The sequence below is a fragment of the Electrona antarctica genome (assembly GCF_951216825.1).
Source record: "Electrona antarctica genome assembly, chromosome: 12".
Lineage (NCBI taxonomy): Eukaryota > Metazoa > Chordata > Actinopteri > Myctophiformes > Myctophidae > Electrona > Electrona antarctica.
This window is the reverse complement of record NC_136793.1, coordinates 42017901-42040563: the sequence shown is the minus strand read 5'-3', so window position 1 is coordinate 42040563 and position 22663 is coordinate 42017901. Positions and strand designations below refer to the sequence as shown.

Here is a 22663-nt window from a genome sequence, read left to right as displayed (position 1 = left end):
GATAGCACACGACATGAAACTAACTTGTGGCACTGCCACTGCCACTGGGCCACTGGCAGTTACACGAGAAGGGCTGCTGAGCTGATCAATAAGTGATAAGCAGCTCTACATACAAAGGTCATACAAAGAATTGACCACAGAGTGGCGCTGTTTACTTTAATTTGTAAGTTGACGCCACACTGAGTAGGGTAGTAGTGGAGAAGCGTGGAGCAAATTTCCTATGGCAAAGTTCCTACTGGACGATTCACAGGCACGCGCAGGGATGCCCTTCTGTAAAATTAGCTCACTCTCTCTTCATTCTCTGAGTCGCACGTACCTAGCCCCGTTTGGAACCTCACTCTCAAGTCTCACCTGGGTTCTGGACTGGGCTAGTTTAGGCCTATTTCTCAGGTAGGCCTAGAGCAGGCTATAATAGGCCTACAAAATATATTACAAGTGAAGGGAGATCCGAAATATATAGGCTAAGGCTATCTAGGCCGCTGTATCATACAACCGGTAACAGACAGTAGGCCTAACACACAACCAAGCAAGCACCACAAGGCCTATTGGCTATCGGTATTGGTATCACTGGTCAGCGGCGCATATCTCTATATCTAAAGGTCCCAAGCCGCACCGAGCACGTTTTTCGGATTTTTAGCGGCGTTTCTCCATCGGTTTTCCGAAATACGCGTCAGTGTGCAACCACCTTTAAATCAGTGATCATGTCAGTGTGAACCGTTGCTCCGTGTGTTGACCTGTTTTTACCAGTCGGGGAGTTTTGTGTCATATTATTAGCTGTTCATTTACCGAGTTTCAGTCATATTCCACTCAATCCACTGCAGTGGTGTGGTGGCTGGCTGGTTATATCTGCGCCGCGCAATCTCCAATTACGCACAAGTAATGCCCTTTACGCACGCATCGATGAACGCCCCTCCTCGGATGATCCAAAAATGACATCACGTTTTGAATTCCCACGTCCAATCGAACAACCAATACGCCTCCGCGGAGAATTTCTCCGCTCGTTGTAAATTCAAGACACAGACTCGGAGCAAACTCCAAGAAACAAGCAGGCTAGTAAGGAAACATACCGAAACTGACAAACTTCTAAATGGATGCGTATTTTGGACTATAGCTCGTATCAGTGGAGTTACTATTATATATACACATTTGCATATCTGAGATATGGACTAATCAGGATTTTTGGCACATTTTTGGAATAATGCGCGACTGGATTTATCACTATTTGGGAATTTAACAAGTTCTCCTGTAAACTCTTTTATGGTAGATTTCGGTTTTTCTTGTCAGCAATGGAACTTTCATTTCAAATCCACTTTTTAATAGCCATCGTTTCATGTATTAAGGTAGGACCATTACTACAATATTTATTTTAATATGTAACTTGAACTTTATTCCTACTGATACAGCAGTTTTATATTAGCCTATATGTGTACATTTTACTACTTTACAGGTCCATGGCCAAGTGCCGGTACATCCATCAAAACATCCAGGTAATAACAAAAGACAAATCATGGTCTCACTCTCACCCTTTACTGACTAATTGTTTGATTTTATAGACTAAGTGATCTAATTCACATGCCAGAATGTGCCCCACAAACATTCTTGGATGAAATACATGGCTCAGCTAATGTTAGATTTCAAGTCCATGAGGAGTCATAAAGAACAGCAGTTAATTTGTCCATCCCAGAAAAACATCCCATATGTTAATGTGTACAGTAAAAAAAAGTCTCAGTGTTATTTTAACTCTAAAAATGGATCCATGTACCCATTTAGATCAATTTGAACACTTTAAAAATTAAAACAGAGGATTTTACTGTGCGTGATTGGGCTTGATTAGGGGGGAAAGTCCCTTTTTTGGATACTTATATATGATGATTACCCTTAAACCTCCCAATCCAGGCCTGCAGGTGTTGGCAACGGCGGCACACTACTGGCCCCTGGACGCGGTGGAAGGGATCCATGAGCTGGGGGACCAGATTGGAAACAAACCAGGTCATGTTAACGGAAGTAATATAAGTATGTGCATATATATATTACTTCTATATGCCCACTTCCCAGGGTGCAGGCGATCTATTCAAATCAGTCTATTCTCTCTATTCACTGTCTGCATGGTATATACACTATACAGCATTTCTGTCAAAAACCACACGTTTCTCTTCTAAAGCCACAGAGGTTGTTGCTTGTAAAGGTGCTGCTGTGTTCATAGTGTGTTACATACTGTAGGATCATCGTTTCATTATCTAATCCCATCTGCAATATAAGTCTGAAGAATTGGTTGTAACTATGGCTGAAGGGCTGCATTATTTACAGCACACGCACATATCTCTTAATCCAGTGTAGTAAAGCAGGAATACTGCGCTGAGCTTTACTCAAATGTGACAAAAAAGGCTCATAAAAGTAGGATAAAGAGCTCAGAAACAGATCACGACTGGACAAGCCAATGCAGACCCTCCAGGTCCAGTTTGGAGTTTCTGCGGGTGAGCGAGCACTATATATAGGCCCATCAGAATCAGAAAAATGTATTGTGATTGTGAAAATGTTATATTGATATTTACTAGTTATAGTTATGGAGTTATATTTTGTGACTTTGAGGAGGGATCGGGTATAAACTTCAGAGTGATGCTTGGAGAAGATCCTCCTGTGATCCACTCTATAGCCTATAGTACATATCTGCAGGTGAACGGGCTGCACCTCCTTGAGCACAGCCAACTTGCACGGGGCTCAGCATCACTCTCTCTCTCATACCTGTGCACCATGTTCCTCCTGTGTCTCTCACTGCTCTCTCACCGTTCCTCTGTTTTTGTGTCCATGCAGTTTGTGTGTTGAATCATCACTATTTCTCTCCTTTTGTCCTCTGTTTGTCCAGACTCTCTCAGAATCCACAACCACACTGTGCTCCCCTCCTCCCATAACTCTTCCTATGTGTATACCAATGACACTAACATTTCTGCAACTGTAGGTGAGGATCACTCCTGCTCACTGAAATTAATGTTTGCACTGTCATCCACTGTCCCGTCTTGTCTCTGTGCCCACACAAGCAGCACGCTACAGGTGATGTGACTGTGTCATACACATTTTCTTTTCTTTTCTTTTGCAACACACGAGGCATCAATAATGTGTAAGGGGGGGAGAAAGGCCAAAGTCACATGAGTTCTACTGTATCACAAGTTACACATTTCAACACACACACACACAGTTTTCAACTGTTTCTAGCGAAAGTAGCAGTGTGAATCTCATGTGATCGCGGTGAAATAAAGTAACAAATATTTTGTACGGTTCATGGCTTCATGCTATCGTGCTTAATCATGCTTGGCCTTTCAATCTGGATTCAGAATAGTGCTATTTGTTAGTTTTAGGCAAGCCAGCTGTACCACACACACAGTAACATATTTAATCCGCTGTTGAATATCTGTCATTAATGGCTGACAAGAAATCTATGAAAACCTCAAGTTCTATTTTTCAAAGCTAATTTGGAAGATTGGATACCCTAATTAAGAAAAACTTTATAACTATTATTATTATTATTATTATTATTATTACCCTTATTATTACCCTTATTATTACCATTATTATTATTATTATTATTATTATTATTATTATTATTATTATTATTATTATTATTATTATTATTATTATTATTATTATTATTATTTAACCTTCACCTTTGATTTTCCTGTAGACATTGTTGAGGGAATGGTCAACAAGGGCATCTTTCTGAATGGAGATAATGGTGGAACATTTCTGGACTTTGGAAGCTACCAGAACTCCTGTATTAGTGATCCAACTTTGTGTGGCCCTGAGGGTGAGAGCGACTTTTGATTGATACATTTATGGTGTCACCTATTATAGACAAATAACTGGTTATATATACTATCTATACAGTACACAGTGATTACAGCTGGGAAAGTAGATACTTTCACATACTTAATACAGATATTACAGTATATCTCTGATGTGTCTCGTAATTGTTTGTGTTCATTTCGCAGGGATCACATTCTCCTTCTTTTGGAAGAACCAGGAGGCACAGTCCCGTTTTGCTTTTGCCTCTGGTGGGAAGGTTATGTCCAATGGTTTCTCCGTGTTTGCCAATCCCTTTGGGGGATATGTGGAGTTCTATACTAGACGTGACAACAAGAGATGGAAGGCCAACATCAGCATTCCAGGTACTGCAAATAAGCATTAAGCATGCATGCTGTTGTGTTTCGCAGTTCCTTTGTGAGATTCCTGTACTATGTATCCATAAGGAATGTATGTTGGAAGATTTCTAATTTCCAACCATGTTAAGTTATGTAATTACATTTATGTTTTGGCTGATTATAACCAGATGTAGCCAAGAACAGCTGAAAGGCGGACAGAAAACATTTCATGAATGTCTCTCTCTCTCTCTCTCTCTCTCTCTCTCTCTCTCTCTCTCTCTCTCTCTCTCTCTCTCTCTCTCTCTCTTTCTCTCTCTCTCTCTCTCTCTCTCTCTCTTCCCTGTCGCAAAACATGTAATTATCATGGATATGTGTCACATTTGCCATCTTGACTGTGACACGCTAATGTAATCCAGCTGTGGTCATTTGTAAAAGACAAAAATCTAGCAGCAATGAGAGACAGTACACTACAGTATTAATATTTTACATGGTTCAGTTTAGGTATTAAGCATAACATCGGCATTTTAATAAGGCAAAATGGTTCCTTCACTCCCTTAGCCAAGAAAGATCTGATTAGCTGTTTTGAAAGAAAACACATACAGACAGTATGAAACTCCTCCGCAAGTTAAAATCTGAGGCTTTTTCTTTTTTACCAGTCAGCATTGCAATAAAGAAAAAAAGACAACATTCTCAAATGACTTCTGTCATTTTGTTTTTGTTACAATTACCCAAGGTTGCGCTTGAGAGGCGTCATAACTCAAAGGCCGCTTTTCTTTGTGCCTTCAGTTACAAATCATCAAACGTCATCTGTTTCTTGTCCAGCGTATCATGTTGAAATTTCACAATATAAGCCTAACATTGTTAGCTTTCTGGGTTCTTACAAGTTAGGGAAGAGTATTACTTGATGGCTTATGGAAGTTTGCACACTGCCAGGTCTCAAGGTACCCCAGAGGCATGCAATTGTCAGCAGGGTGTATTAAACATTGTTGTCTCTTTCACCGTTCATTGAAACATCTCTTTAAATGAAATTGTTAAATGGAGAGTTAAGACGTGTGAATATAGGGTGGTCTGCTGTCGCACATATGGTTTGTGTTTGTGCCTGCCATTGTTTTGTCTGTTCTGCGCCGTAGGCTGGATTATTTTCACACAGTGAATGTATTGTCTGTTGGGACTTCATTGTCCTTTTACCTCAGTGAACCAAGGGGAAGTAATTTTTCCTTTTTGAAGGATAATTTGCAACATTTTGTTGTAAACATTGAAGGGGAAGTGTCCTCGGAGCCAGAACAGACTGGCGGTAAGGGGAAGTGTCCTCGGAGCCAGAACAGACTGGCGGTAAGGGGCCTGGAGGAATAGATGTAATGATGACGCTGAATAAGTGGGGCACTTGGGGCTGTGGGTGGAGAGCAGTGATCGGGCAGCTAAAATGTTTGAGACAGGGAGAGTTAACAATGGAGTTCTATTGTGTCACCAACCATCAGGCTTGCTTGTCTTACATAGTGTATATGAAAAAATCCTCAGTGTTGGTTTAACTCTGAAATTGACCCTTACATTTAGTTATGTATAGGTACATAGTTCCTTCTTTTTTTGAGCGGTGCCTAACCGCTCCAATGACTGGCTGCATGTTTGTCTGTCTGTCTGTTTGGAGTATGAACACCTGCAATACCGCTGGCAGCCAGCCAGCAGTGTTGTTGAGCAGCCTGCACCGCTCCGTTCACACAGGTGTGATTTTTTAGGGTACAATGTACCCTAAAAATAGTATATAGTTTGACCTTTATACCTGTACAAAATCACGTGCCTTTGTCCATTAGCTCTTTCCTTTTCCTTGTTTCAATTCACCACTGTTATCTGTTGTTTCATTATTTGAAATATTATTATTACAATTATTCTGCTCCTTCAGGCCCGTTCTGGACTCACGTTCTCTTCACGTGGACATGGAAGGCTGGTCTCAAGGTCTACATCAATGGCACATTCAGCATCGGTGACCCTACAGGCGGCGAGTCTGGTTACTATGGTGACCCTAATCCCAACCTCGTCATCGGAACGGGCAATGACAAGGCATACAGCCGCTACGTGACCGGGGCGTTTGATGAGTTTGTCATCTGGGAGAGGGCCCTTACTCCCACTGAAATCCAGCTGTATTACAACGCTGCTATAGGTAGGACACCCGCTGCCCGCCAGAAAGCATTTCCTCTCCTTTCTACGTCATTAAATTTAAGTTGTTATCATTCGGGTCCCTCGACTGTACTTTGAGGAGATATGGGTTAAAAAGCAATTTCCGTCTTCTGTCCTAAGTACATTCCATCCACAACATTCATGCATGTCAGAAGAACAAGACATTAAACGGTGTAAATACGCCCCCACTTATAAAAACTGTCTCACATGCCTCAACCAAGGAATAGTTTCATGACCTTCTACCTTATAAGTGCCAGTGTCTCACATAGTTCTGCCTTATAAGTACCGTATGTATTACTGTGCAGCATGAACTGCAGGGCTACAGGGGGTACTGTAGATCATTACTTTCTGCTATCACGAAAACAAATTACTCTAATTTGTTGTTGTAATCTCTTTGTGTACCTTCCTTGGAACAGTGCTAGAGTGTCATAAATCCACAAAAACATGTTGATATTAACTTATTATATTTGTGACACTGTCCTGGTGCATTAGGGATAGTAAAAATCAAAGCAAACTAATAATTCTCTTCGGTAGCTAGGGAAATATTATTCAAAGCCTGGCCATTTCAATGCATTTACTGGTAGAACTGGATGAATCACATTTTGTTATGTGTGGAAAATACTCTTTATGAAGGGTGTGAGCCACCTTCCCTCTGTTGTGTGTCTGCAAATAGTGTAATCCAATTACTGTACTGCATGGAGCTCAATGGTTATGATGTTCACAGCAGCATAGGATACACTGCCATGGTGTCATCTCTGAAGTTGCTACCAAAGGCAATAATTCCATAGAGTATTACCAGATGCAAATAACAAGACTGTTATGGCTACAGAAAATATTTTCACTTCTCCAGAGCAGCCATATACTAAAATTGAGCATTGGGCCAAATAGGAGCAGGAATGGTTTAGAATACCTCTCTAATGTGCCTCCATTATGGCTGTCCGATGGCAGCTACAGTTGTATATTTCATACTACGTGCTGTAGGCCTACTTCTGACCCACGATGTTGTGAATTTCTGTTAATAGTAGTTTCACAGATGTTACAGTTTCTCCTTTCATAATCGAACATGCTTGATATTTTAGTGCAGCCATAATGCAGTAGTAGATAGTCTGGTTAGGATTAGCTCCTGTGATAGAAAAGAAGGAATTCAGACCATTATGTTGGTTACTTGTTCACATGTTTTTTGTTATTTAGATGTGTTTTGCTTGACTACAAATGTTAAGAATGTCATTTTTTTTTTATAAATCTTTTTATTGAGTTTTTCACTGAAAGATATCCCAGGATCAGGTAGACACAGTAATAGTCATGATCACAGATCATATTCCTTGGGTAATATGACAGATTTAAAGTAAGTACAACATAAGTCTGAGTTCTTTTGTTTGCATGTAATAGGTACAGAGATAAATAATAAGGTATATGCTACTGAACACCCCGAGCCCCTCCCAAAAAGTAAAATAAATATATATTTTCTCCCCTTCATACCCAATTTGATAATATGCCAATTCCCAGTTCCCCTGGTTAGTGGTCCATCCCTGCAAACCCCCACAGGAGGAGGATGAAGATAGTCACGGGTCTCCTCCGATACCCGAGCTTCAAGCCAAGAATGTCATTTATATAGCATGTTGTTTAGAGTAGACAGATGCTAGGTCTGATGCTTATCTGTCCTAGATTCTTCGATGCACTATATTGTTCTCTTTGCAATCTACTTCTGTGACTGCCTTGGCTACTATACCCTGTTGTTTTCTGATTAGCGTTCATGCCATTTACTCTGATTTTGCACTTGTAAGTCACTGTAAAAAGAATCTGCTAAATGGCTAAATAACGTGAAATATATCGGAGATTCAAACACTATTGTTATTCCTATTTTCAAAGGTTCTTCCATATCGTCCACTCTAGGTCAAACTTGGTTGGTTTTACCCACAACTACTGCTGTTACCCAAGTCACTTCAACTACTGAAACGACTGTGAGTACACTCCCACTCCCTCTTCCATATCTTCCATGCTCTCACACACATTATAAATGTATGTAGGATATAGAATATTAATACATTTTTAAATGTCTATAATACTCAAGATTAATACTGTTTCAGATCTGCTTACTTTTTATGTGCAAAAGGCTAGCCTATTGATGGAAAGTATACAGAATGCAATTGGTTTTGAATTAAGTCTTGTCTCTTTGGCCAAAACAGACGCACAGTAGTTCTGCCAGGAAATGAGGTGGAGGTCTGGAACCGTCGTAAACACAAACAATTCGTTTCTTATGGAACTATTGTTTGCTTTGAAGGCTGAGGAGTTGGAAAGAAGAGGGGCGGGGGGGTATTGGGAGCACATGTGAATGGGCTTGTCCCATTTATTAAATGGCTGTTGTGGAGGTAGAGAAGAGGGAAAGTAGAGACAGCTGCTCAGCAACTACTCAAAATGGCTCCCCGTAGGGCATGGGGATAGGAAGAGACCAACACTCTGGAACACTCAAGAATGGCTCCCCGTAGGGCATGGGGATAGGAAGAGACCAACACTCTGGAACACTCAAGCCTAATTTGTACCAATTGAAAAAGTGTTGATTCTTTGTTGTTGTTGAGCAACACTTTGTCATCGAAGTACAAATTCCTTGCCTCAACTGAGGCACAAGCAGTCACAGCAATGCTTTTGTTCATATTGGCCCCTATCACGCCTTCAAAAAGTACATTGTATCGTGATAGTAAATGAAGCTTGTTTGATGCTAGTTGTGTTTACCCACACTACACAGAGAGCCACAGATGTGAGCCGTCCGGTGGTCAGCAATCAGCGCGAGGAGCTCCATAGCTCACAGGGCCCCATGTCCATGCCCATGTTGGACCTGTTGGACAGCCTGCCACACAGCATGCCCAACAGGACCATTCCCCATGACACTGCCAACAACCTCACGCAGGTACTGGATCGCAATCGAATGTGCAGACAGCACACACCTGCACATGGACAATTGGACACACAGACAGATACATGTGTGCATGCACACCCCAGTGCACTCATACAAAGACAGTTCACACACAGATAATATGCCCACCCAAGTGTCCATGAGGTAACGGTTCCATGATGTCCAATTTCTTCCATCTAGGCTTTTCTCAAAAGTGTGGAGGAAGTGCTGTCTTCTCCTGGAGTGGCAGAGGTAGGAGAGTTCACACTGTACTTCTGTCTGACCAGGAACACACATCCATCACATACAGACATGTTCATACCATAACATGAGGCAGGTTCAGTTCAATATGGATTGTGCTGAAATGCAGTATGTTTATAACAATAGAGTAATATGCAGTATCCAAGTTAGTCAAAAGGGTGGCAGTATATAAAACTTTACTCACAATACATCATACTTGTCATGTAAATATAATATGGTTTAAAAGTATATTATTCAAACCCTCCCCGTTTGAGCCCATGCAAGCATGGCTTTGCCTGAAGAAAGGCATTTTGAGAGAGCTTGTGGTTACAGTGCACTCAGTACTCAACAAGTGTGCTTGTTTTCATATGAGCAAGCTGAACCAGATGTTACCAGTGCATGAGAACACTGGCCTTGGCCAGTAGATACAGCATTCAATAAAGTCCCATATGATTACCTACTCAATTCATTCAGATTCAGTCAGGAAACTTCATTGTCTCTCATTTTTCCATTGGACAGAATTTCGTCTTAGAAATGGGATCAGGAAAATAAATACCTAACACAGCCAATGGGTAGTTATGTTACTTCCCCGCCTGTTCCTGTTTTGTGCTGATTTATTCAATTCGACTCAGTTAAGTTAATCAGAAATATGTGTTGGCAACAGTCTCAAGACACAAACACAGCATTCAAATAGTAAAATAAAATAAATAAATAAAAATACAAGGTGAAAAACACTAAATAGGATCCAACATATAATCAAACAATTCACCCCTCCACACATCAGTTGCACGATGTTTGCTTTAATTTAAACCGAACACAATTTTATGATCTTGAGCTGATTCAAGAGTATGACTGTTGTAATTAAATATTTCCAGCATTCCACTCCTGTGGTCAGTGGGCTGATTGAGACAGTGGACCGAGTGATGGAACACATGGTGTCGAACCTGGAACCAAGCCCCAACTCTCCCATCTCTGTGGGTGGAAAGTCTTTTGTTGCAGGTCAGTACAGTGTCAGGTGACTCACAGAATCTCTGAATGGGTTTTAGGACGATTGCAAAGTTTGGGAAAGAAGGATGTATTGTGTTTTCTTGATGTAACACAACCAACGGTTGATTAGATAAGCAGCATGTGTCACATCCCCCTTCTCTCTCTCATGGGTGTAGGGCTTTGTTAATATTTGGTTTGTCCATGGACAAGCTTGCGTCTTTCTCCCAAAGGCTTGCATGACATCTTTGATCCACCCTTCTAAAGGCAGATAACGTGTTTTTTCGGCTTTCCTCGGGTTGCAGGCAGCTTCCCCTCCATGTTGGACTAACTTTCTTATGCCCTATGACCCCCACAGACTACTCTTTGATGAAGTTCCCTCAGAACTACAACCTGGACCACTACCGTTTCCCTAAACAGGGAAAGAACTACATCTCAGTGCCTGGGGAAGCTCTCACCATGCAGTGTGAGTGCCTCTAAGCTAACGTCAGTTTCTGCACCAACATTTCACACCACATACTCACTCAGTGGCATGTTTAGTATGCGTCCGTTACTCTACAAAGCAAACACATTTTATTTTGAGAATGTTTGGCATAAAATGATTAATTATTTTCATCATTATTTCACAAATAATATATCCAAAGTTATCCTTCAGTGTAATCCATTTTCACTGTCTATTGTTCAATAGATATTTGTCTAAGCAAAATGGATTCGTCTTTTGAGTCTACTGTACCAAAAACATTGTCAATTTATTCAGCCTATAACCTCAAACAGTTATAAGCAGAATACATTGACTATACAGTATGTGTCTGATAATGTCCCTTTAAGAAGTGTTTACAAGCCTCCTTAAGTTGATTGTGAATACTATGCATTGGTCTTGTGCTGATTCTGCCAAGAGAAAATTGCACGCCTGCGAAGCTTTTGTTATTGGCCAGTAATTAATTATTTTAAGATTCACCACAAGGTGTAGGACAGAAGCACTGTGAGATTGCTTGTGTCGCTTTATGGTCCAATGTAGAAATCTAGTTATGCCTTCTATGCTGGCACAGTATTATTCAAAAGAGAGAGCACTTTTTCTCCACTTAACTCTCATTAAAGAGAATAGCCTTTAACTCACACAGTGAACTCATTTATTTACTTAGCTCACTTTTTGCCGGTGTTGGGATTGTGGGAAGGCAGCAATTATGGCACGCATTAAAACCATGTTTGTTTGACTTTGCGTTCAGGTCAGATTCCCTTGGCTCCACCTGGGCCTTAACTACACTGCGTTGCCACACTAACATTTGATGTTCATGTATATAAATAATCTATTAAAGCATTATCAAAAATGGAATATAGATGTTATTTCTGGCAGGAAGTTCATCTGACAGAGTTAACCAAGGTATTAAAACCTCCAAGCTGAGGTTTTATATCCTAATTAAGGGCAGAGAAAGTGTTTTTCTCCCATTTTCTCCCTCCCTTAGGATAGTTTTATATGCTAAATGGCCACCCGTTGACTGATCACTGGTTAGATTAGGTATGGGGCATTCTGTTGACCGTGGGTGGAGAGAGTACTACTCCCAGCAAGCACGGTCAGGACCTCGACGAATTAGTGACGTCTCCATTGTGGCCAGATCAAGTGAAACCAAGAGTAGTCAGATCTGGCCCAGAATATCACCTGATTTCAACCAACTTAAAATGTACCCACTAAGTCCCTGGATGAATCAGAGAGTGTCCGATCGAGGCCAGATCAACTTAAATCATATCATATTCATAACTAGTCAGATCTGGCCCAAAATAAGCTATATTATTTAATCTGGTGAAGACGTCCTGGAAATGACTTAAGATCATCCCCATATGGGCTGTGATCTGGCCTAGTCCTGAACGTCACCGGAGTCACTGGAGGACGTCATCATAACGTTATCATGACGTCATTTGGCTTGCTGGGCTAGAATAAAACAAAATAACAAAAATACTTAGTTGCACTGACAACAACAACAACTCTGCAGCATAAACTGTCCATCTGTTACTGATCGACCAAGTCTTGTCACACAGTCAGAGGATTGAGTGTTCTATCAAGGTCTATCAAGGATTTCCTCCAATTTCATTGTTTACCTTCCTGTCTGAAGGTTGTATCAAGCTGGATGGCAGGTCAGAGAGGGGAGGGAGAGCCACAACTCCTGCTCCACTGGTTAGGTCACAGAGCTTTCATAAAATTTCCCAGCAACCACGTGGCTTTGGGAGCCCCCCCTCCCTATTCACCCTTGTGTGAGCATACAGCTCTCCTATTAGCCAGCCAGTGCCAACCTGAGGCAGCAGGGCAGCGTTAATTAACTTCCCTTCCCTGTGAGCATTTTAACAGCACTGCATCACATTCTCAACCTTCTGCCTATGCCTTTCACCTTTGAATGTGTCCTTCTTTGTCTCTGTTTCTGTTTCCATCTCTATTGCAGCTCAAACCACCATTGTTGGCCTCTTCTACCATAACATGCACACCTACTACAAAGAGATCAGCCCAGGCCGGACCAGGTAAGAAGAATCATGGGTTAATGGCCTATGTGCAGAGAATGGAACATTCCAAAAGATAGCTTCCTAAACCAGCCTTATGATCTTTTCAAAAAGCAATTGTTCAAAGTTACTTTAGTAATTAAATGATTTATTGGGTACAGCCCTAGTCAGGAAAATGCACTATAAACAAAAGAGTTTACTGCCAATGTTTCGGTACTAAGCACTTTCAGCATCAGCCAGAAGCACTTCCTGTGTTGGGGGAGGTGGGCATCGGTCCCCTGTTTCCTGAGCTGGAGAACGGCTGATCCCTTGGGCCAGGACCTTATCTGTTCCCCTGCCTATCTCTCATCTCACCACTCAGCTTCCACTGACTGATACACCCTGCTATTAGCCCCACAAGTCCATTTGCCCCCCTCTGTTACTTATCCGTCGCTAGGCCAACTTGTTACTGTAATGTTTATTTTTAGTTACATAACCTCAGAAGTGGGTAAACAACTTTTTTTTTTGTTTCCTCTTCATGCATGTTATGTTCCATAAACAGACATGCCACTTGTAATTCTCTGCGTGTTACTGTACTGCCCCCCATATGTGATTTAAAACAACAATTCTTTAAGACCATTGCATCCTGACCCTTGTAATCTCTAGGAATTTTTGGCATCTATACACCAGTGGATGTTAGAGTGAGGAGTCATCACAAGCCAGTCAATGTGTTAGTGCATCACATAGCTTGTGTTTGATAGTTAATTTCATGATTGATTATTTTTAATATGAGTGTCCCAGTCCTCTAGTCCTTGGTGTGTGAGAAATTGAGAATGCCCCTTTTGAATCATGGCAGAAGGGCCTTTCTATCGCCACATATCTGCTGACCTGTTAAGAAACTACTGATGTGATTTATGTTGTCACCATGATAAAAGTTCAAAGATGGATCAAAGTCCCATTCCCAACTGTTCAAAGCCACACAAAGTCACTGTGGTGTTGCACTGATGCTTCTGCTTGGCCGTCACTGCCATTGTTCCTGTCCCTGTGTTTCCCTCGGTCCCTCTCCACCGGAAATCTCAATTATGCTTTGGGGAACAAATGTCGCTCGACACATAACATGACTGGGTCAGATGTCATTCTGTGTTTGAGCATTCATACTTTACATGACAGCATGCAGCCCAGTTAGCCAAACTGAACCATCCCACATCTGTTTATGTGGACAATGATGGTAATGGCATCCACCCATGCTTTTACAATGTATCCACAATGAAAACTCCATTAGTCCACCAAATCCACTTAGTCATTCCAACCACTACACAAACATTTACAACGTCTGCATCCTTTAATTTTTCTTCAGGTCTTCTGAGACACCTTTGTACTCTTTTGTCATCATTTGTTTTGCAACATGTCGGGGCACACGTGTTGCAAAAGTATGAATTGGCTTCTGTCTGCATCTTTGTCTATCTTTCTTTGCTTCTTGCATCTGTTGTCTCATCTGTTTCTGTCTGTCTGTCTGTCTGTCTGTCTGTCTGTCTGTCTGTCTGTCTGTCTGTCTGTCTGTCTTTCTGTCTGTCTGTCTCTCAATCTCTCTCAATCTCTCTCAATCTCTCTCCCTCCTCTCAGGATTAACGAGGCCGCTGACTACAAGGATCATAAGATCCAGGTGACCAGTCCCATCATATCTCTGAAGGTGGAGCCATCACTAGCTCTGTCTGTCAATCTCTCTGGAGCACCACTCATCAAGATCATCCTCACTCATGTCTTGGTAAGATTATTGCATACACAGCACAGTAGTCAGTGCACTAGATCACTCTCCAGAGATTATTCTATTGGATTGTTGGCCTCGGCTGTAAGAAACCACCCCTTGGCCATGCTGTCAAGTCAAAGCTATTTATATAGCACATTTCATATGACAAATGTAGATGTGCTTCAAAATAAAAAAAACAGAATAGGAAAAGATCATACATGACAAACATGTCTAGAAAAGGATCTTATCTGTATGTCTGTATGCGTTGCGTGTAGACTAGAGTATGTACAGTATGTACATAGGCTATGTATGTCCCCTCAAAAGTAGATGGTGCATGGTATAACTAAACAGAACCACCAACAGCCAGGTGTAGTGAGGGGCCGAAAATGGACAAACAAATATTTTCGACCTACGTTTTAGTGGCCGGTGCATACCGGGTCAGCCTGTCGAAACAGAGTGCTCATGAATCAGACTTGACTCAAATCTGCCCACACTAGCTATCATAAGATAATCCTGCTCTCGCTGCCTGCTATGCCGAGCAGGACAACCAGTAAATGAGAGTGAGGATAGACTAAATCGGAATCTTGAACAAAGAGTTAACGTCAGGCTATATGATTGTCCTGCACACAAAGTGCCCAACCAAAGGGTTTAATTATAAGACTCCATTTTACGCTTATAGCATGTTTATGTTCACATAATACATCCCATTACAGCTCAGAATTATACAGAGTGTTCTGTATTCTCTCCCAAGCTTGACAAATAAACTTTGCCAGAACAAAACCTCAAGTTTTTCATAATCATCTAACTTCAGGAAATCACCACAAATAGAAGATATTTTACTAACAAATACATCTCTAATATAATCATATTTAGGGCAATAAAACAAAGAATTAACCTCATTTTCAATTTCACAAAGTACACAAAACAAACACGAGTATCTCTCTTCCTCTGGAGTGGCATTAAACCTGCCAGTCTCCAGTCTCGTATTTGTGATTGCTTTTTTTGTCTTAAATTATACTTTGCTTTGGCTTCATTCACAAACTGCACACACAGTAATTAATTATCGACAAGTACTCATTGATTGGTAGAGTGAGTCCACACTGTTGTTATTAGACTCTCAGCCTTGTTGCTTTTTCACTTCTGTCAGTCATGCTGTGGAAACCGCTGCACTTAAGTTTTCCACATGGCCAGCTCAGATGTTGGGTGTGGGACGCATACCTTATCAAGGAGGAAGAGGGTCGTGGTTTGGCTGAAACCGGGGTTTTTGGGATTGCTCTCTATGAAGTCCATCAGCTCTATTTCTAGTTTATTTTGAAGTTAGAAGATGAGTATCAGTTATAGTGAGAAGTTCACACAGTTGGGTACTCAAAGACGGAAGCATATATTTGTTCTAATTCTTTCCACAACAAACATCCAGAAAGCAAAGTGATTATACATTTTTGAACTGTGGTCTCGGGGCACTTCGAAAGGAACAATAAGTCTCCTTTATGAACAACACATTTTTGTGTCTCTGTTTTTGTGATGGAGCCTTTAAGGATACGATGCCAGGATTCCATGGGAAATGCATTTAAAAGCTATAATGAAATGAACATCAGAAATATGCATCACAGTTCCAGAACTATCTTTTGCACAGACACCCTTCTTCACATCGCTTATTGAAATATAACTCTCCTGCTTTAACAATTATACGTATAACTACACAATTATGAAGTTATTGCCCACAGAAAGACCACAGAAGAATGCGTAATGTAGGCACCTCGTTTCTCCTCTGAGAGTATTCTGTTTCCGTGGTTCTCAGTTGAAACATATTCTCTCTCTATTGAAATTAAACACTAAATAAGTCTTTTGTTTTTTGTTCTCCCCTCACTCCTATAAGAGCACAAATGAAAACCATGCCGCTTTTTGAAACCATGGCAATAATACTTTGTTTGCTTCCATTTCCCCCAGTGAAAATAAATGTTTATGCTGCAATTATCTGGCCTGGTTCCTGTGACAATGATTGCTCTGTTTGTTTAAGCAGACACCATGGGAGAGGGCTTATAGTCTTCTCTGTTATTGGGAGAGCTAGAGATGCTCTCCAGCTCTGGTGAATGTTGGTTCAAGGTGTTTCTATTTTCATTGGCCTGTCTTTTACATCTGAAGTATGGACGCATTAACGATTTGCAAATTCTTTCCTCGTTACCTACGCCATTATTTACGAACAAGCTCAGACTGTGATACGTATTATCACCGCCAGGAGATGTTTTCGCTCCTGTGAGTGCCGGTCTGTCTGTCCGTCTGCTTGTCTGTGAACAGCTAATCTACGTTGCAGGCTCCCAGTAGGGCTGCCCCCAATTTATTTATTATTCCATTTTTGTAAGATGTTTTTTGGCTTCTTCTACCTTTATTTGATAGTGTAAAGTAGACTGACAGGAAATGGGGAGAGAGAGATGGGGAGTGGGATCGGGATTAGCAGCCTAGGTGCCAGAACGTCTAGCCACACAGGCCTTTATTTGTATTTTTATTTTATTCATATTCATTCATATTCAAATTGGCATCATGGTGGTGCTATAACAGCCCTCTTCACGTTCTGGCCTATAACTCTTGAACCGTATTTTTCCTATGGATTCTTTTATCATGACCCAGCTCCTCATATTATGCCCTGCAGAATTATAGTTTCGCTCCTGTCTGTCCGTCCAGTGTGTATGTGTTGTATGTGTATCAGGTACACTGCCAGTAGGCTAACCTCTGTCCCAATATTTCAAATCGCCCTCATGGTGGCACTATAACAGGCCGCTTCACATTTTGGCCTATAGCCATTGATTGTTTTCCTCAAATATACTTTTTGCTACAATTGTCATCTCTGGAGTCATGTGATGACTCCATGTATCAGTTAGATACATGTACATGTATCATGTATCAGTTAGATTTAGCAGATTCCATTCCAATTATTACTGGCAGCTATTTCTGCCTTCTGAGTTTTGTGGGGCCCTGGGTAGGCAACCCAGCCTGGCGGGGATCTGCGCCCAGAGGAGCGCCCTTTTCTAGTTGCAAATGCATTCCGACTGCAATGTATTATGCCCATGTACTTAACTTTAATCAGACTGTATGGTTTTATGACTTTGATTTTTATTTAGAACTTGTATGATATGGCACACCTCACTTTTGGCTCTGACCCCCCATACAGAAATAAATCATTTTGCTTTTACTACTTTGCAGTGGAGAGACCAGTGGATGGATTTGGTCAAAGAGCGACTATTTTTGGAATTTTAATGTCTTTGGCAGCTGGCAGATACTTACCACTCCTTCAGAACATGCAGGCAGGGAGAGCTGCTCACACAGTCAGTGGCAGACCTTTCCCGTCATTGTTTATGCCTCACTTTACTGTCTGCACAAGTCGAACCGTCCAAAATGGTCTCCCATGGCACTGGTCCAGTGACCAGGAGTAAGTGATTTGTGATTGACCTCTCTGTTTTGCCACAGAGAGTAGACAAGCACCCAAGTTCCTTCATTAAAACCTTGTAGGAAATTGTGTCCGAGACAGAGGGCTGTCAGCCCCCCCATATTTCTTAGCTCTCTCAATGCTGTCATGGTTACGACCGGACCCTGTGTGCTATACCTCTCCATTGTGCAAACAACCGCTCACCTTGCTTGTCAGGTCTGTAACTCCAAATGTAGATGTGATTGGGCATCCATTTTCTTAATCTGACACCTGCCATGTGAAAAGGTAAGCTACTATGTACCAATGGCGTCACTGAACCATACTGGCATTGTGTTGAGGTGGCCAGCTTCACTCACTGAAGGTCAGAGCCGTGTGGTCGATGTCTGTCTTTTGACCTCGCTGCGTTGATTGATGCTCTGTGAGCTCAACGAAACTTGTGAGGTCATGGCATTCCCGTCTGACTTTGTCAGGTCCGATTTGATGCCAGTGATGTTGCACGGAGCGGGTCCGATACCCAGACGAGGTGTTATCAGGTCTGTCGGAGGCCCGCTAGCTTTCTCACGGCATTCTGCTGTGGCACTGATTGGGCCCCGGCTCCGAAGGTGATTTATTACCGCTGACCAATCTGGGTTCTGGTGTGGGAGGGGAGAGGGGAGCACCAGGGATCTGTAGTTAAACATTAATACATACATAAAAACCCCAACATCCCCTCCTCTTTCTACTGAGTCTCCTCCATCTCCCCTCCTCTCCTCTCCTTCCTCCATCAAAGGCATCACAACGATGGTATGAAATGAACGAATGGAAAGATTGATTTCACGAGGGAAAGACTTGTTTTTTTTAGGGTCAAAATTGAAAAACATTTTCAAAAAGAGATTTTGACAGGCAGGACCTGACTTTACAGGCTATTAAATCGGTGTGTTCGTTTGGCAGTTCTATAAGGAGGGCTGAGGGGAGTGGTGGAATAGGCTTAGCACTGTGCGAACGAACACCGGTGGCCTGGGTCTATCCCCTCATGGCAGGGCTATGGTCAATTTACTTTCAGTATATTACATTTCAATGGTAAAATGGAACCACAGAAAAATATACAAGGAAAATGCCCTCTACTAGGTTTAGACTGAGTGCAAGAAACGTATGCAATCTATTTACAGAGCAGAGCAGAATCTGATGGTTCCTGGTTCAACCCGGAGCCCTCCTCTGCATCACATCAATGTGTCCTTGAGCAAGACACAACTCAGTAGCTTCCCATTGCTAATTTGCTCCTAATAGTTAGAATGAATATACACTCAAATATTCATCTGGCAATAATGCTCTCATAGTGCCAACATTTTATTTAAATTCTCTGTATTTTATATCCATTAGTTCCCTCCTAATTAAATGGTCAGGAAGTGAGGAAAAAGGGCCAGGGGAAGAAATGGAGACTGGGTGGTTTGTTATACAACAAAGAGGTCTAGACTTGCTGGAGCTCGTTAATACAAGTGAGGAAACGAATGGATCAATTGTTCAGCAACTGTATAAATAAACACACAGACGGTAGGGTGCCTGGTGGCTCAGCCAGTCAATGCACTGACCAACGTACTCCTCGTGGATTGCAGGGTCCCGAGTTTAAATCCCATCATGTGCCACATGATGGTCTCCCCTCTATCTGCCCTAGGTTTTCTGCCTCTCTAAACTTTCTTCATATAAATAAAGAAAGTTATCTTTAAAAAAAATACATTACTACATTAATAGAGTTCTGATAGGCAATCTATTGAATTGTGCCGATATCTCCGCTTTGTACCACAATAATAACTATGCTCTTTACTGGCAGTCTTTTTATAACTCACAGCACACGCCCCAACGTAATCTTAAGAGTCGAGTACCCCCCTAACCCACCCCTCTCTCTCCACCCACACCCGCCCATGAACAAATACATGTACATACTCAGCCTCACACAAGTATACATACACGTACATATGCACACACACACACACACACACACACACACACACACACACACACACACACACACACACACACACACACACACACACACACACACACACACACACACACACACACACACACACACACACACACACAGACTGTATGAGCCAGCATGCTGATCAATCACAGATGGTGGTCTGGCGATTGCTTTTCCACTCCTGCCAAGAGCTTTGCATTGAGGTCTCTCTTCACTTCTACAAGCCTTTAACCACCTCTTCTCTATCACCACCAACAACACCTCTCCCGGAGCGAAGTGTCTCCCTCCCAGGGACAGTATAAAGACCCTGTGGTGTTTCATACTTTACTGTTGTTCATACTTTTTTATATTATATATATATTTTTGCTTGTCATGTGAGTTCATTTCGAACACTGCTCTATGCTGTTTATGTGGTTCTGGGATTTAGAACATGCCAATTTGCAATTAGAGAATGAAGACTGGCTTGTGAAATAATGTGTAAGTCTAGAACTACGCCATAGAAAAGGAATGGATAACCATGTGGATTAACATACATTACAGTACAAATCTCTGTATCAATTATTGACATTATTGGTCGTGTGAATGTAATTGTTAAAGGAAAAGATGCTCCGAAGTGAAGAAATGTATACTGCAGTAGTAATATTCTTAGTGTACGAATCTATTTGATTCCATTTCTACACTCTCTCGGTTCAATTAACACTCGTGATTTTACAGTGCATGTTAGTTTTGCTACCAAGGTTATTATCGGCATGTAAAGTCATTGAGCTTCCCACCCAGTGCCCACCGTATCAAAACAATGCTCAGAGTCCGACTTCTACTTTAATTGGCTCCAGTTGTCTTCTCACCCTTCACGCCTATCAACACTTGCATAGTTGTTTTGAGTGTCTACCTCGGAGACCGAGCCGGGACCACAGCTGCATGTCTTATTGCATTTCCCCTGGTATTATGACCTCACTCTCACAGGCCAGTTGTGTTGTCCCTCACTGCTCCAGATTGCTCCTCCACATGTTGTAAGCCTGATTTACAATTCGTCATATGGAGGTGTATAAATAACCGCCTTTAACCTGCGGGGCCCCTTTTGGTCACGTCATTATAGGTGAACATTTTCCAAAATTGTGAAAATAGCCACTCTGCATTGGCTATATTCTCTATTTTCTCAGTATTAAATACTGTGGAAGAAGTAGCCGTGAGTCAGAAACCATGGTGTTGTCAGCAACCTGCTTGTAATGCTACCTTCAATTACAGTTCAGTGCCCTGCCTATCTGATCAGTGATCAGTTCCCTATATCTGAGCAGTGTCGGTAGAGCTACACCAATTGTAAAACGTTTTAATAGGTTTGATGATGTTTCCTTGTCGTCACCATTTGAAAATGGCAGGCTGTTTTATTGGTTTTGTGGCACGATGGAGTCAGTCGCCAATGGCTGATCTCTGATTGGAGATTGTAGTGATTGAGGAAAAACTCTTAAAGTTATTCTAGGCAAACTTTATTTGCCTAATTAGCACATTTCATAGGGAAACCAGGTAAATAAATACATGCTACAGTTTTAAAAACAAATGTTTTAAGCTAGCTGCCAAACAATTTACACATAATGTACAGACATTACTTGGCACAATGTGCATGTGAGTCATTCTATAGTTGGAGAGAGTCTTGCAATGGAAACCACAATAGGTACATTTTTATACTCTCACACTTGAAATATTAACACTGGATTTCTGGGTTTTGACACTAAGCTCTGACTAGACCTAAGTAGGCTACTGTTGAATAGAAGAAGAGGGGAGCGCTGCCGTGGTCCTTTGTTTGTTGAACTGAATACAGGTGCTCGTTGGCGAGGTTAGATAATATCATAAAAGAAGAGGATCCAAGGCACTCTGTTCCAGTGAGGTGAAAAAAAGCCTTTTTTATTGGGTTTAAGGCATGGTAAAGAACATGCCATGCCATGCCTTAAACCCAATAAAAAGGCTTTTTTTCACCTCACTGGAACAGAGTGCCTTGGATCCTCTTCTTTTATGATATTATCTAAGTAGGCTACTGTTTGCCGTGGTCAGGTAACTCGGGTCCTTTGAGCCTATAGTACACTGGATAATGACTTTAATTACTTGTTTTGTTTATTTCGATAGGACAGTGCACTGCATATTAATGAACATTACATACAAATGCAACGTAAATATAACGGATTTAACTAAATTAATTAATCCGCAGTCCCCACTCAAAACATAAAAACGAAACAGGCAGACAATGAAGCGCATTACACTACAAGAGACAAAGCATAAAAACATACAAGAAACAAAGTGCAAGGTATAAAGTGCATCTATATGGTTTAGTAGCATTTGTATAGGGCAATACAGAATGTAAACTAAAGTAACTTGTGCATAAAGTGCAGTATTGCTTTCAAGTAATTCAGGATACACTGTCAAGGTGCACTACTATACTATTAGACTATACAAGGGCACAGGTTGTCGAGTAACCATTTGTTTTAGATTAAATTTAAATGAAGTACAATCTCTTATGGTCAAAGGTAGATCATTCCAGATTAAACAGCCCTGAACTGAGAGTATGTTTTTACCAAAGGCGGGCACTTCGCGATCCCCTCTAGTGGCTGCCCTAGTGCTGATTCCTCTATCGCAGTGGTTTTCAACCAGTGGTCTGGGG

General features: G+C 41.5%; 1 protein-coding gene across 1 annotated transcript in view; it reads left to right on the top strand.

Moving 5' to 3' along the window:
- Positions 1 to 992: 992 nt before the first annotated feature.
- Positions 993 to 22663, top strand: part of adgrd1 (adhesion G protein-coupled receptor D1) — a 41962-nt gene continuing 20291 nt past the window's right edge. The window contains exons 1-13 of the mRNA XM_079516540.1: positions 993 to 1340; positions 1448 to 1487; positions 1897 to 2013; positions 3677 to 3799; positions 3984 to 4160; positions 6031 to 6288; positions 8199 to 8266; positions 9049 to 9210; positions 9397 to 9447; positions 10311 to 10434; positions 10778 to 10885; positions 12852 to 12927; positions 14509 to 14650. Of these exons, the coding sequence (XP_079372666.1) occupies positions 1287 to 1340; positions 1448 to 1487; positions 1897 to 2013; positions 3677 to 3799; positions 3984 to 4160; positions 6031 to 6288; positions 8199 to 8266; positions 9049 to 9210; positions 9397 to 9447; positions 10311 to 10434; positions 10778 to 10885; positions 12852 to 12927; positions 14509 to 14650 (1500 nt within the window). The 5' untranslated portion in view covers positions 993 to 1286. The remainder of the gene's footprint in view (positions 1341 to 1447; positions 1488 to 1896; positions 2014 to 3676; positions 3800 to 3983; positions 4161 to 6030; positions 6289 to 8198; positions 8267 to 9048; positions 9211 to 9396; positions 9448 to 10310; positions 10435 to 10777; positions 10886 to 12851; positions 12928 to 14508; positions 14651 to 22663) is intronic.